This window comes from Furipterus horrens, unplaced genomic scaffold, assembly GCF_987537825.1.
Source record: "Furipterus horrens unplaced genomic scaffold, mFurHor1.1.pri manual_scaffold_11, whole genome shotgun sequence".
NCBI lineage: Eukaryota > Metazoa > Chordata > Mammalia > Chiroptera > Furipteridae > Furipterus > Furipterus horrens.
In genome coordinates, this window is record NW_028327181.1 from 1154632 (window position 1) to 1167109 (window position 12478).

At 63.4% G+C, this 12478-nt stretch overlaps 1 protein-coding gene across 1 annotated transcript in view; it reads left to right on the plus strand.

Moving 5' to 3' along the window:
* The first annotated feature begins 3218 nt into the window (after positions 1-3218).
* TMEM132D (transmembrane protein 132D) overlaps positions 3219-12478 on the plus strand; it is a 61855-nt gene continuing 52595 nt past the window's right edge. Inside the window, exons 1-4 of the mRNA XM_090292363.1 lie at positions 3219-3261; positions 3821-3987; positions 4536-4641; positions 4781-5645. Of these exons, the coding sequence (XP_090148489.1) occupies positions 3219-3261; positions 3821-3987; positions 4536-4641; positions 4781-5645 (1181 nt within the window). The remainder of the gene's footprint in view (positions 3262-3820; positions 3988-4535; positions 4642-4780; positions 5646-12478) is intronic.

The following is a 12478-nucleotide window of genomic DNA, read 5'->3' on the forward strand; positions in this document are numbered from 1 at the left end:
TCCCCAACGGAAGGGGCCCTCGCCTGTCAGGCCTCTGACGCCCCATGTGAGGACGGCACCTGGAGACGGTGTCTGCCCCCGTGTCCCGGGTCACTTGCTCCTCGCCGCGGCGTCCGGCTGCAGGCGGTCTCAGCCGAGGAGCGCCCCTCGCTCTGGGAGGGAGAACGTCCAGGCAGAACCGGGTGGACTGCACAGTCCCTGTGAGTACTCCGGGGGAAGAATAAAAATAAGCTGTGCTCGCCGGGAACAGACTTTGTTGGCAAACGGAGTGAGAAATGAGAAAAAATATGATGAGATGAGAATTTCCGTTTCTGACGCTGCCTGAAAGAAGCCGGCTTGCTTATTTCTGTCCTGGTGCTGGAGCAGCTTCCGTGGTCGTGGGTCCCCTCCCCAGGCTCTTCCTGCTGTGCCTGCTTTATATCCTGAGTCTATGTTCTTCTGTGATGGTGGAAGGGAGTGGGGGACCCCTAGGAGACCCCTCCCTCCCCGCCCCCCGACACCCTGAATCGATGGGCGCCATCCCTCACGGTTCTCACTGCGACTTTTTACATTTTTTAAACATGCAGCGTGGAGACAGCCCACGGGGACATGGCAGCGAGTACTGGGCCCGGGATGTGGCCTGTGACCAGGAAAGGAGATCATTTCCTGATGGCGCCGGGTGGGGGGTGGGGGGTGGGGTGGGGGCGGGGCAGGCAAGTCTGCCGTGAGGGCGGAGTCTCCTGGCTCCCCCTGCATTCGCTTAGCTCGTCCCTTCCTGTCACTGGCTCCAGACTCTGTGAGGAGGTCCAGGCTGAGGGTTCACGTTTCCCCCCAGGGACACCTATTAACCCGCCCACACTCTCATCCCAGTTGGCATCGTTAATTTAATTGATGAGTCACCTCGGAAGAAAGTGTCTCCCGCAGAGGAACCAGGCCTCAGGAATATAAGTGATTGATCGGGAAGCACATGTGGGGGGCGCGGGACCCTTCACCCCAGCCTGCCAGCCCTCCTCCTCCCTGATGCCTGATGCCACCTGTATTTTGTTGGTGTCCATCCTTGGTCTCCGGGTGGCCCAGTGGGGACGATCAGAAGGTCACAGTGAGAGGCCTGAGGGCAGCTGGCCTGGCTACACTGGGGAAGCACCTGTGCACTGAGAAGAGGTCTCTGTTCGGGTCGCGTCCTTATGAATTAATCAGCATGGAGGCGGGGCCGGTCTCGGGGTCCCTGCCGTCGGGCACTGGGAAGCCGTCCTTTGCGGAGCACACTTGCCTCCAAGCCGGGGGTCATCCCAGCCTCGCAATGACACAGGCTGTTTCTGGGCAGCAGGAGGGGACACAGCATCAGGGCCGCGGCCGCGGCTCCCCTGTGGACGTGCGGTCCTGGGTGGGAGTCGCGTTCCTGTGCCCGGCCGACGAGGACCGCCGACCCGCTTCCTGTTTCCTCGTCTCTTAGGGCGCGGCTGGCATTAGCCTGGCCGCGGGCGGGGACGCCGTCGCACATCCGTGTTTGTACCGCACCCTGTCCTTACACGATGGCCTGTCACACGTCCACAGTGCGGTCCTGCTGGAACACCTGCTGTGCTCTGGGCTGGGGCCTCTGTGGCCCACCGGCCACTCACCGGGGGCGCGGGGTGAGGAGCGCGACCCCAGGCGACACAGTGTGACGGGCGGACGCCAGCCCCCAGGGCCGCCGCTGAGAAGACACAGGTGCACCTGCGACCTGGCACCTCCCGTGTCAGGGTGGGGTCAGCCTGCCACCCGGAGGCTCCCTGTGTATCAAACGTATAAATGTCCGCGGTTGCTGTTTGAGGCAAATACTCCACGGACGGGGCCTCAGGCCCACAGAGCAGCCCTTCCTGGTGGAAGAAATCATTTACTGATCCTTTCAAAACAGCTCAGCGACGCGTGAGTACAGAATCCAGCGCTTTCAACAGGCTTTCCCCCCGGGTCTCCCAGCAGCGCGGCCTTGGTGATGAACATCGGCGGGTGGCCCTCCTGCCCAAGGCTGCAGGGGGGGTCTGTCTCCCCGCTGTTCCACGTCCAGAATCCGTCTGCATCCCTTGCCTCCGGGCCCCGCCCTCCCCTTCGAAGCCAGGGGAGGTATCACTCCGGCCCACGCTTCTGACTCCTCCTTCCACGGCGTAAGGACCCTGTGACTGCATGGAGCCCACCCGCCATTCCCCGAGGACCCGCAACCCACAGTGCCGGACACACCTGCCGGGCCCCTGCCTTTGCACATGTTGGCACAATGGGTCTCGGGGCTCAGGCTGCTTTTTGTGAAGAACAGCCAGGGGTCATCGCGTGGCCACTATGGAGCAGGGCCTCTGCCTCGCGTGGGCGGCGCTGCCCTGTGAGCCAGGGTTCCAGAGCTGCTCATTTCCATTTCTAAAGCCTGTTAAACTGGGTTTTGAATTATGTTTTTCTAACAGGATGTAAGGCAGGCACATGTAACACCAGTGTTGGGGATGATTGTGTGTTAGCCCCGGGGAGGGGACGACAGTAGGGAGGAGGGAAGCACACCTTGGTGCGCTGATGCCAAGGTCGCTTCTGCAAAGGATGGGATTGGTGATCGTGACCTGCTTCCCTTGATTCTTGGGTTGTAGGGACCAGGGGTGTGCGCCTTGCCCCCTTGGACCCGACATGACACAGTCTGGTCGCCGCATCTATTTCTGGAGGGCTCCACCCAGCACAGCCCCCCACGGCCTTTTCTCCTTTCTCTCAGCCTAAGTGATGGAGGGGGTGCCGTGCGCTGGTTCACGGCTGCCCATCTTCATCGGCTTTGCCCCGTTTCCTCAGGGGCAGGGGTGTCATGGGCGGAACACAGCCCCAGCCCCAAACCACAGGCTGGGACTGTCACTCCTGTTTCTGACCGCGGCCTGTCTAGCTCTGTTCGCTGCTACGTGTCCGTGATGCCTTCCTAACCCGCGACGGTCTGTCCGTTCAACAAAAGGGGAGCACGTCTTAGCCTTAACTCCACAACCCCCAAGGGGCACCATCGTACCAGTGATATTTTAAAACATTGTTTTGTTTGGATTTTACCTGTTTGCACGCTTAATGTCTAGGCAGGGCAAGCGATCCTGGTTTTGACTTACGTGAGTGGCATTACGTTTTTTAAAACAGATCCATGCAGAGCTTCACTACAGAGAGGAGATGCATTCTGGGAAATGCGCCCTGGGGGACGTCATAGCTGTGCAGACATCGTAGGGTGACTTACACCAGCCTGCGTGGTACAGCCCACGATGGCCATCGTACGAGCTCGGCTTTTACAGGACTGGCTGCCCAGTGGGTCTGTGCCTGCCGGCAGCACCGCCAACACCGGAGTAGCTGTGCTGTGAGCCCCGAGAGCTGGCTTTCCTCTTGTAAACGCAGGGCATGGCTTCAGCTGCAGGTGGGGAGGCCGCTGTGGGGACACGCCCCGGCTCGGTGGACACTGTCCCACAGACATTTCGGGATCGCGGACAAGGAGAGATGAGCTAGCCTGGACGCTGAGTTCTGTCTGGGAGGAAGAGAGGTGGCAGCTCTCTCTAGGGGAGAAAAGCCCCGAACTCTTTTCCTGTCCATGCCTTTTATTGAGGAGGGTACGTACGGGAGCGTAAATCACCAATCAGCTCAACATCCAGGGACTACAGATAACAATGGAAGGAGCACAGTGGTCACTTTAGGTCAAGGTCAAGGTCTGCCGGGTTCTCTGGCGCCCGGGGTCACCAGGTAAGAGCAAAGCAAGCTTCAGAGCATAATACAATATACGCTCTTTAAGCCTGATTTCGTACAGGGACCCCTGGTGTCATTATCGGGTCACGCCTGCCTCCAGCTTTCCCGGTTTTCCGGTTGGGACTTACAGGCCTCGTGCAAGGCCTGGCTCACAGCGAGGCTACAGTCCCCGACGCCACACAGCGCGTCCCCTACAGGCCCCACTTCCAAGACGGCGCCGGCACCTGCAGCAGCCGGGACCGGAGGCAGAGCCGGCGGCCTCCCCGAGCTCCCGCCTGGCAGCTTTGCTCACGCCCAGTACTGGCCTCTGGGGCTGCACGTTGCCTCTCCCTGGGCTTGAACTTCCGTCTGATGTTTCAAAGTCACCAGTAACCAGGGGACCTGACACCCTGGGCTTGCACCCCCAAGCAAAGCAGACCCCCCACCCCCGAGAGCTGCAGGGCTCTAAGCAGTAACCCTTCCCCTTCGGAGCGGCCCGGCGCGGAGGGCTGAAGGGCATCTTGCTGTCACAGTGAACGCCACCCGGGCCGGTCCGGTCGTCACGGGCTCCCCTGCCGCGCCCGGTGCGCGCCCGGGCAGTTCCAGCCGGCAGGTCGCTGGGGGCGGGCGGGCCTGCGCGGACAGTCGCGCGTTGCCGCGGGGCAGGACGGCACGACCGCGCCAGACGTTGCAGCGTGACAGCAGCGCTACATTATGACGTCGCGGCGTCACGGCGCTACAAGACCGCAACGCTGCGGCATGACTGCGTCAGCCCTTGACAACGTTGCGGCTCATAGCGTCATGATGACATGACTGCGTCGTGACGTGACATTACGACATGACTGCGACGTTACGTGTCCCAACAGGGTTACTGTAGGGACGCCACGGCGTTACGACAGAACCGCATGAGGACAGCGCTGTGTCACCGTGTCGCGGCGTCACGCCGTCCCGGCGCCACGCTGTCACCCGGCAGTAGGCGCGTCTCGCTCCGCGGTGACCTGCCGGCAGCGCCGCCTGGGGGCCATGGGCTGTTGGTGACGCCGCGCGCGGGAGCGACGGGGGCCCCGGGCCGGCCTGCGCGCGCACTAACCCTGCCCTCCGTTCCCGACAGTGACCGAGGGCCGCGGCCTCCTGGAGAGCGTCCAGCGCTTCTCCCTGCTGCCCACCTACCTGCCGGTGACCTACCGCGTGCACGACGCCGCCGCGTCCTTCTTCCTGAAGGAGGCCAACCAGGACGTGATGCGCAACGCCAGCCTGCAGTCCCGCGTGGAGTCCTTCCTCATCCAGCGCGCGCGGCGGCCGCCCGCGCTCAGCGCCAGCTACGGCCCGTTCTCGGCGCGGCAGGCGCTGCCGCGGGACCTGCTGCTGCCGCCCGGCGCCCCCGGCGCGCCCGCCCTCGGCTGGGCGCTGAAGGCCCACGTGCTGCGGGACCACGTCTACGCGCCGCGGCCCGCCGTGCAGGTGCTGTTCCACGCCGTGGGCCGCGACTGGGGCGCGCGTGGCGCCGCGGAGCCGCTGCCCTGCCTGCGCGTGTTCGCCTTCCGGGAGACGCGGGCGGTGCGCGGCGGCTGCCGGCTGCGTGGCGAGCTGGGGCTGTGCGTGGCCGAGCTGCGCCTGCCGGCCGCCTGGTTCCGCGCGCCCTCCGTGGTGGCGGCGGCCGGCAGGGGGAGGCCGGGGCCCGCGGCCGAGGGCAGCGCGGCGGAGCTCTACTACGCCGTGCACGCGGGCGACGAGCGCGGGGACTGCGCCCGGGCGCCCACGGGCTCCGGCGGCGACGCGGACGAGGCGGGGCCCCCGCTGCATCGCATCGGGAGCGTGTTCCTCCACCAGCCGCCCAGCCGGCCGCCGCTGCGGGAGCTGCGTCTGGATGACAACGTGGCCATCCACTACCTGCCGCGGACGGCGCGCCGGGGCGACGTGCTCACGTTCCCCGTGTCCGTGTCCAGGAACTGCACGCAGGACCGCTTCACCCTCAGGTGAGTCACTGGGTCGGGGTTCCCGGCCCCTCCCCCGGCCTGGGCAGGCGCGCGCGGTGGGCGCGCCCCTGGGTGGTGGGAATCGCCCGCGCAGCCCGGCCCCCCCTTTGCAGCCGGGCCTGTCTGGGTGCGTGGGGTGCTGAGGGCCCCACAGCAGCCGGGGACGCGGGCGTGGGGTGCCCTCGGCGCGTGGGCGGACGGCGAACGGGCCAGCCGCGCCTTGACAAGTTGGGACCCCGTGGCCGATGGGTGAGGGTCCGGCGGGGCAGGAGCGGCCCTGTCCTGGCCTCGTGTTCCAACCGCGCGTGGGCGCCTCCAGCGTTAACGACCTTGCAAGTGCCGAACTGCAGGGGCCGCTATCCCTCGGGCTCACGCGGGAGTGGCGTTCACGCCCGCGTAGCAGCTACGCTCCCCCGCCCGAGCGGAGGCGATGCCGGGGGAAGCGGTGCCGACAGCGTCCACACCCGCTGAGCGGGGGCGGCGGTTCCGTGTCCACACGCCTGTGGGGACTCTGGGCTCATGCTGTTTCTCTGTGACATTTTGGCAGTGAAGAGGGAACCATGGTTTTTAAATTCCACTTGTAGCCTTTGCTTGCCCTTCGCTCATAGAAGCGTCCGAGCAGGTGGGCGGGGCCTGAGCTATGGCCTCCCCGCCCGGCGTGTCCAGGGCTGGCGCGTGGAGGTTGGGGTCAGTCATGCGCCTTTCGGCAGCAAGGGCGGCTTCCCAGGCGGGTACCGGCGTCCCTGCTACCATCGGAGAAGTGATCCTCCGAGTCAGACGAGTCGTTGGCCTCTAGAACCATTTGAAGCTCCCACGCAGGGACGCAGGGGGCTGGCGGCGGTGGGGGACGTCGCGGTCCGGTCTGCCGGTGGGTCCTGCGTGGGGACAACGCCCGGGAATCTCCTGGAAACATCTCAGTGTATTTGAGTCATTGCCTTTATGGAAGCGAAGAGAAAGGCCAGATTCACAAATTCCTTCTGTGCTGTGAATTTTAGAGAAGCATAGACTTGAATACGATGTGACTAACTGACAGAAAGGCCGAGCCACTCACACAGGGAGGGCATAAGCTGCACCAAAAAGGGCTCTTTTCGTAAAATAAAGGGTAATGTCGGGGGGTGTGGGGGTTTTCCCCGAAGCAGCCGGCTTGTCGACCCCACAGTCCCCTTGGCTGGGGAGCTGTGGCCTGTGTGTGCCCGTCAGTGCGTGGGGGCCGGGCGGTGTCTGGGGCCCGTCGGAAGCCGTTCTGTGCCCTGGGCGCTCTGTCCGTGCCGGTGGCCGTGGCACCTGTCTGAGCCCCAGGGACCCTCCGTCCCGACGTGGCCTGCAGCTGTCCAAAAGCGGAGACGGATGCTCGCTCTGAAGGAAAGGAGGCCCGGGCCTGGCCCCTGATGGCTGGGCGTCACCGGGTCGCAGGAGTTTGGGCCCCGGCAGCTCCGGCAGGCTCCTTCTCTGTACGTTAACGGCCACCTCTGTCTAATCAGCGAGTTACGAGGCCACGCTGCCATCCCGGGACGACAAAGCGCTGTCTCTTGATGGATGGTTTCCATTTGCGCTCTTGCTGGAGGGAAGACGTAGAGGTGGGGAGATGTTTGTGGAGAGCGGGGTGGTCCCTGGGAGTTATGGCTACGGGGATGCCACGGGGACCTGTGCCAGCCCTTCCCGTCCTTCCCTTTCCGGCTGCGCCCCCACCTCTGTGAGTCCCCCTCCCTCCCTCTGGCCGTTCGTGTCAATGGAGGAGATGTCAGCAGAGATGAAATGACAGTCATCAGGTGCAGAAAGGGACAGAGACAGAGAGCACACACTGCCCCCACACGTCTAGAACCACGACGTAGAGGCCCCGTGCGCGCGGGGGCGGGGGGCAGCGAGGGGAGCCCGCGGAAGCCTCCCCCGTGGGGATGGACGCGCACGGTGTGTGGAGCTGTGCTGGCATCCGCACCGCGCGGGGAAGCGTCTCATTCGGGCCGCGCAGCGAGGCAGCCGGGCGACCCCAGAAGGTAGACGCTCACACAGCTCAGCCTCTGCTCCCAAAGCAGCAGCACACTTTTAAATGGGGTGCAGCCAAGGGGTGGCTTCCCAGGAGGGCCCAGCGGAGGGCCCCAGGGACGGCCCTGACGAGCGGCCTGGAGGTGCGTCCAGGGATGACGCCGCCGGCCTGGGAACGGGAGAGCGAAGGAGACGGTGACTGACTATGACACGTGTCCAAGGCTGCGCCTCAGAGGCAGGCGGGACCCGGCTCTGCAGGAAGAGGGAGAAACGGGGTCCTCTGGGCTTTGGAGTGAGGATCCCTCTGTCAGAGCTGCGCATGACCTTCACTTTCCTTGCCCTAAAAAGCATTAAGGGGAAAAAAAGCACCCCTCCAACCCCCTTTCTGACGGAGCAGATTCTTTGTGTTCTGTCCCCGTTCTCTCTCAGTCCTCGGCCACCGCAGGCCGACTGTCAGGTTGTCACAGTTGCATCCAGACCCAGCCCAGGGCTGGCCTCGGCCGGTGCGCACCACGACATCGCTGATGGGGATTTGCAACGCCTGGCGAGAGTCCAGAAAGCAAGGGGGCAGGTGCGGCTGGGTGGGAACAAGGACCCCGTGAAGCTGCAGGAGGGACTGAGACCTTGGCTTTGACCTTCACTGTGAGCAGCCTGGAGGCCGTTGTTGGCTTGGACCTCGGCAGTGACATGCCTGTTATGTTTTAGGAGGTGGTTCTGGCTTTTGTGTGGAGAACAGACTGGAAGGGCGGGAGTGGGAACAGGAGAGAGGGCAGAGCTGTTACAGTCCGGGTCCAGAGGAGCAGGTGGCTTGTCCCCCCAGAGCAGGGTGGCGGTGGCGGGCGGCTGGGTGCTGGGTCAGCCTCAGAGCCTGAGTGGCCGGCATCTCCCGCTGGTTCTGTTGTGCGTTTGAAAGAGTGAGGAGTCGAAGAGGACCCCCAGCGACTGCGGGCAGCCGGCTTTTGTGGGAAGAGCGGGTCTGGGGGCAGAAGCCGACGTCCATATGCACAGACCGAAGTACCGCGGACCTGGATGGGGGGGCTCTGGGCTACTTCAGGGCCCTGGGGCTGCGTGCAACCGGTTCTGCCTGCCTTCCTGGGGACGCCCACCCTCTCAGTTAGGGCCGTGCCCTCATTGTGAAATGAATCGTCCCTTTAGAAGAATTCCTCGTGATGTTTAAGTTAGGAAGAAAAGGGTGCCTGAAACTCAGTTTGTGTCAAAGAAAGTTGTTTAATGAGTTTAACACCTGCTAATTGAGCCCTTTAAACCCAGCGTCCTGGGATCCTCGTATTTAAAACACCTAACGCAGGAATTGGTGACGGAACGTGAGGAGTTTAGTTCTGCAGATGGGATTGAGGTGATACCTTTCCTTTCAAACGTTAATTGAGTTTAAATGAAGGCAATTCCGCTGAAGGTAAAGAATCAAATGGGTGGTGGGTAGCAAGACAAATGGACGCCTCAGGAACAGGAGCACTTGGAAAATTAGCTCAGCGTGGGGACATTGGCTGAATGTCCCCATATTTGATTGGGTGGTAAGGCCCTTATTGGCAGGGACGCTCCTGCACAGATGCGTAGTCCCCCTGGAGTTCTGCGCACAGCACAGCAGGACCTGTCCCTGCCAGGGCCCCCTGCTCACGAGTGGGGTCCCGCAGGGACACGGGGCTCTGGGCTGGTGTGCATGCAGGGACACACGCATGCAGGGACTGGCACATGCCGGGGCACGCACATGCCGGGGCACACGCATGCAGGGACAGACACATGTAGGGACATGCACATGCAGGGGCACACACATGCAGCGGCACACACACGCAGGGGCACACACATGCAGGGACGGACACACGTAGGGACACACATGCAGGGGCGCACACATGCCGGGACACACACATGCCAGGGCACGCACATGCTGGGGCACGCACATGCCGGGGCACACACATTCAGGGGCACGCACATGCCGGGGCACACACATGCACGCACATTCAAAAAGAGCAGCTGTTCCGGAAGCCCCGACTCAGGCAGAAGTGCGCAAGTGTCACTACTTCTGGACAAGGCTCTCGCTCCCCAGCCCGGCCGTCCCCATTCCTCAGTTACGGCGTCTGCCTTCTTGTTACCATGCAAACAGGTGTTTGGGACCCAGCGCTGCTCTGGGCCCGTCCAAAGGTTACTTCGTTCTGTTTTAACGTCCACGGGGGTCAGGTGTAAATCATGCCAGGCAGTTCCTCTGGGACCGCAGCTCTGGCTCCGTTTTAACACAGCTCCAGGCTCTGTCCCCGAACTCCACATTTCTTCTGCTGTCTTCAGGCCCAGGGGCCCCCCAGGACTGGGCCCCACTGACAGCTGCACCCCGTGCTGTGGGGGCGTGTGTGTGCGCGGGCCGCTCTCCCCACTCCCTGCCCGGTCTGTCCCACCGACTGCCGTCTCCCCGGGCCCTGCAGGCGTGGAGCCTGAAGCGCCGGCGTTCGGTCCTGCTCCTTTCTAGCAGAATCCCGCGCTGGCGTTCCCGGCAGCCCTGCCGTAGGCAGACGGCTGTGACTGGGATTCAATCTCCGGGGTGGGTTGTCAGTCAGCCCTGCCCTCCTTCCTCTGCGTCTGCCCTCCAGCGAGCCCAGGAGGTCGTCACGGGCGAGGGCGGGGGCGGGCCCACCATCGGGCGCTCCGTGGTCAGCAGGGGACGGCCCGGCTGGTGTAACCACAAGTTGTAAGTTCTGTGTCTGCATGAACCGCAGCCAAGGACGTGAGCTCAGTGTTTGCGTCTGCCGGCTCCACGTTTGCGTTTTGTGAAGACTCTCTCGTGTTCCGCTGACCGAGGAGCTGGCATTTTCCTCCCTGGACGGCCTGCGGGAACATGCTTGTCTGCTGGGCTGAGAGGTCAGCTGCTGCCTTGGGGTCCCCAGCCCTCCGCGGGGGCCCTGTGCTCCGGGCAGTCCTGGGGCCATCTCTCCTTACAGTCACTTACCTGTCCCTCTGGGAGGGGCTGCAGCACTGTTTTATGTAAATGCCGGGTGTGCGTCACAGAGATGGGGTCACGTGTCATTTGTCAGTGCACCTGTCTTCCCTTCACGGCCTGGAAAATACTTCATGACATTCTGGTCACTGAATTTTGCAAATACACTTGGCAGGATTGCATCACTGTGCTTTGGACTGTCCCCCCAAATTATATCAGCACAGGTAGAGTCTGCTCTCCCGATAATACTGTCCCCGCTCAAGTAGGTGGTTATGCACATGTGTGTGTAGTGCCTATGTGCGTATGTACAGACACGCGTGTCTATCGTGTACTTTGTCAGAGGCATGAGGAAAAGTGCTGTTCTGTGCGTCTGCCCGCCGGCTTCCCCTGTCACCTGCCCGTGCACCCGCGGGTACCCAGGCGCCCACGAGATAAAAAGCTGTACCTGCCCCTTGCGTGGAACCCCGTCTTCCCACGGTCGCCTGGCACAGCCCTGCGGCGGCTCACAGGCCGTCCCCTCCCTTCCTGTCATCTCAGCCCCGTCGCCCTCCTGTCTCACACTGTCCCGTCAGTGACCCTGTCGTAGCAGACCCTGGTGAGCCTGGCTGGACGATGGTGTCCCTACCGCAGTCCCTACCGCACAAACCGGAAGCCGGGCCCTTCGGGACGCTGACCGGGTGGGAGCGGGCCTGCTGATGGGGAGCGTGACGCTCGGCGAGGGAGTGGAGCCAGCCTCAGCCCTGCGAAGGGCAGCGCTGGCTCATTATTTCATCTCCTTCCAAAGCACGATATCCTTGTTGATACTGAGACATAGTGACATTTTATGGCGTGGGTGACACAGGCTTCAGGAATCTCACCACCATGGCCGTCGTCAGAAAGCAGAGGCGTGGGACGGACATCACGGGAAGATTCGGCAGGAGCGCTCAGCGCGCGTGGCTGGGGGCCTCACCTGCCGCCCGCTGGTTTCCCTGCCGGGCCTCGGCGGCCTCTTCCTGAAGCCGCAGGAAGGGTTTTTCCGGCTCTGCAGAGTCTGCATCGGCCTCTTCCGCTCTTCCTGCTCCGCCCTCATGGCTCCAGGGGGTTCCTGGCATTCCTCGTCGACCTTCAGGGCCGCTGACCGCAGTGAACACAGGCCGGGCGCTTTGGTTTCCCGCTGGATGGGGACTGGGGACAGTGGGTGTGGTTTGCCAGTCGTGCCATGAGGTGCAGGCAGTCCCTGGAGACTCCCCGTCCCCCACGCTGGCGAGACCGTGGGTTTGGAATCAGCCATTGTGGGCTGAGCAGGAAGGACAGGGAAGCCCCGGGAGCCTGGGCCCTGTCACCACTGAGCGACCGCATGCGCTCTGGGCACCTTAGGAAAACAACCTGCTGCCCTGTTGAAGCCACCGTTGGTGAGAGTCCCAGCGGCGGTAGCAGGGACCGTGCCTCGCGTGGCGCATCCCTCATCCGCCCGTCTCACCACCGGCTCCGAGCAGGGCAGTGACATCCTTAGTTGCCGTCTTCGGACCTGTTGCCAGACTCTCACAGACGTGAGGTGGTGCTGGCAGGACTTGCAGCCACACGGTGTGCTGAGGAGAGCGGTGACAGGGACAGCGGGCCACCGGCGGGAGGAGGGACCTGGTGTGGCGATGGGCGGCCTGTGCTGGGCAGGTCTGTCCTCGTCACGGCTGCGGCAGGCCGTCACCCCAGCCCACCTGGCAGTCGCTGGGGCCGCAGGAGCTGTGCCGGATGTAACGGAGCAGGGGCTGCCCACTTACGGCTCAATGACGAGGTCAGGCAGGAGAGATGCGTTTCCTCCGGGACCGCGATATTGGGCACACGCACGCGCACACACACACACACACACGGCGGCCTTGGGAGACCCAGGAAAGGTTTTAGCCAGAAAGAGCAACGCTGTAACCAGGCACCGAAG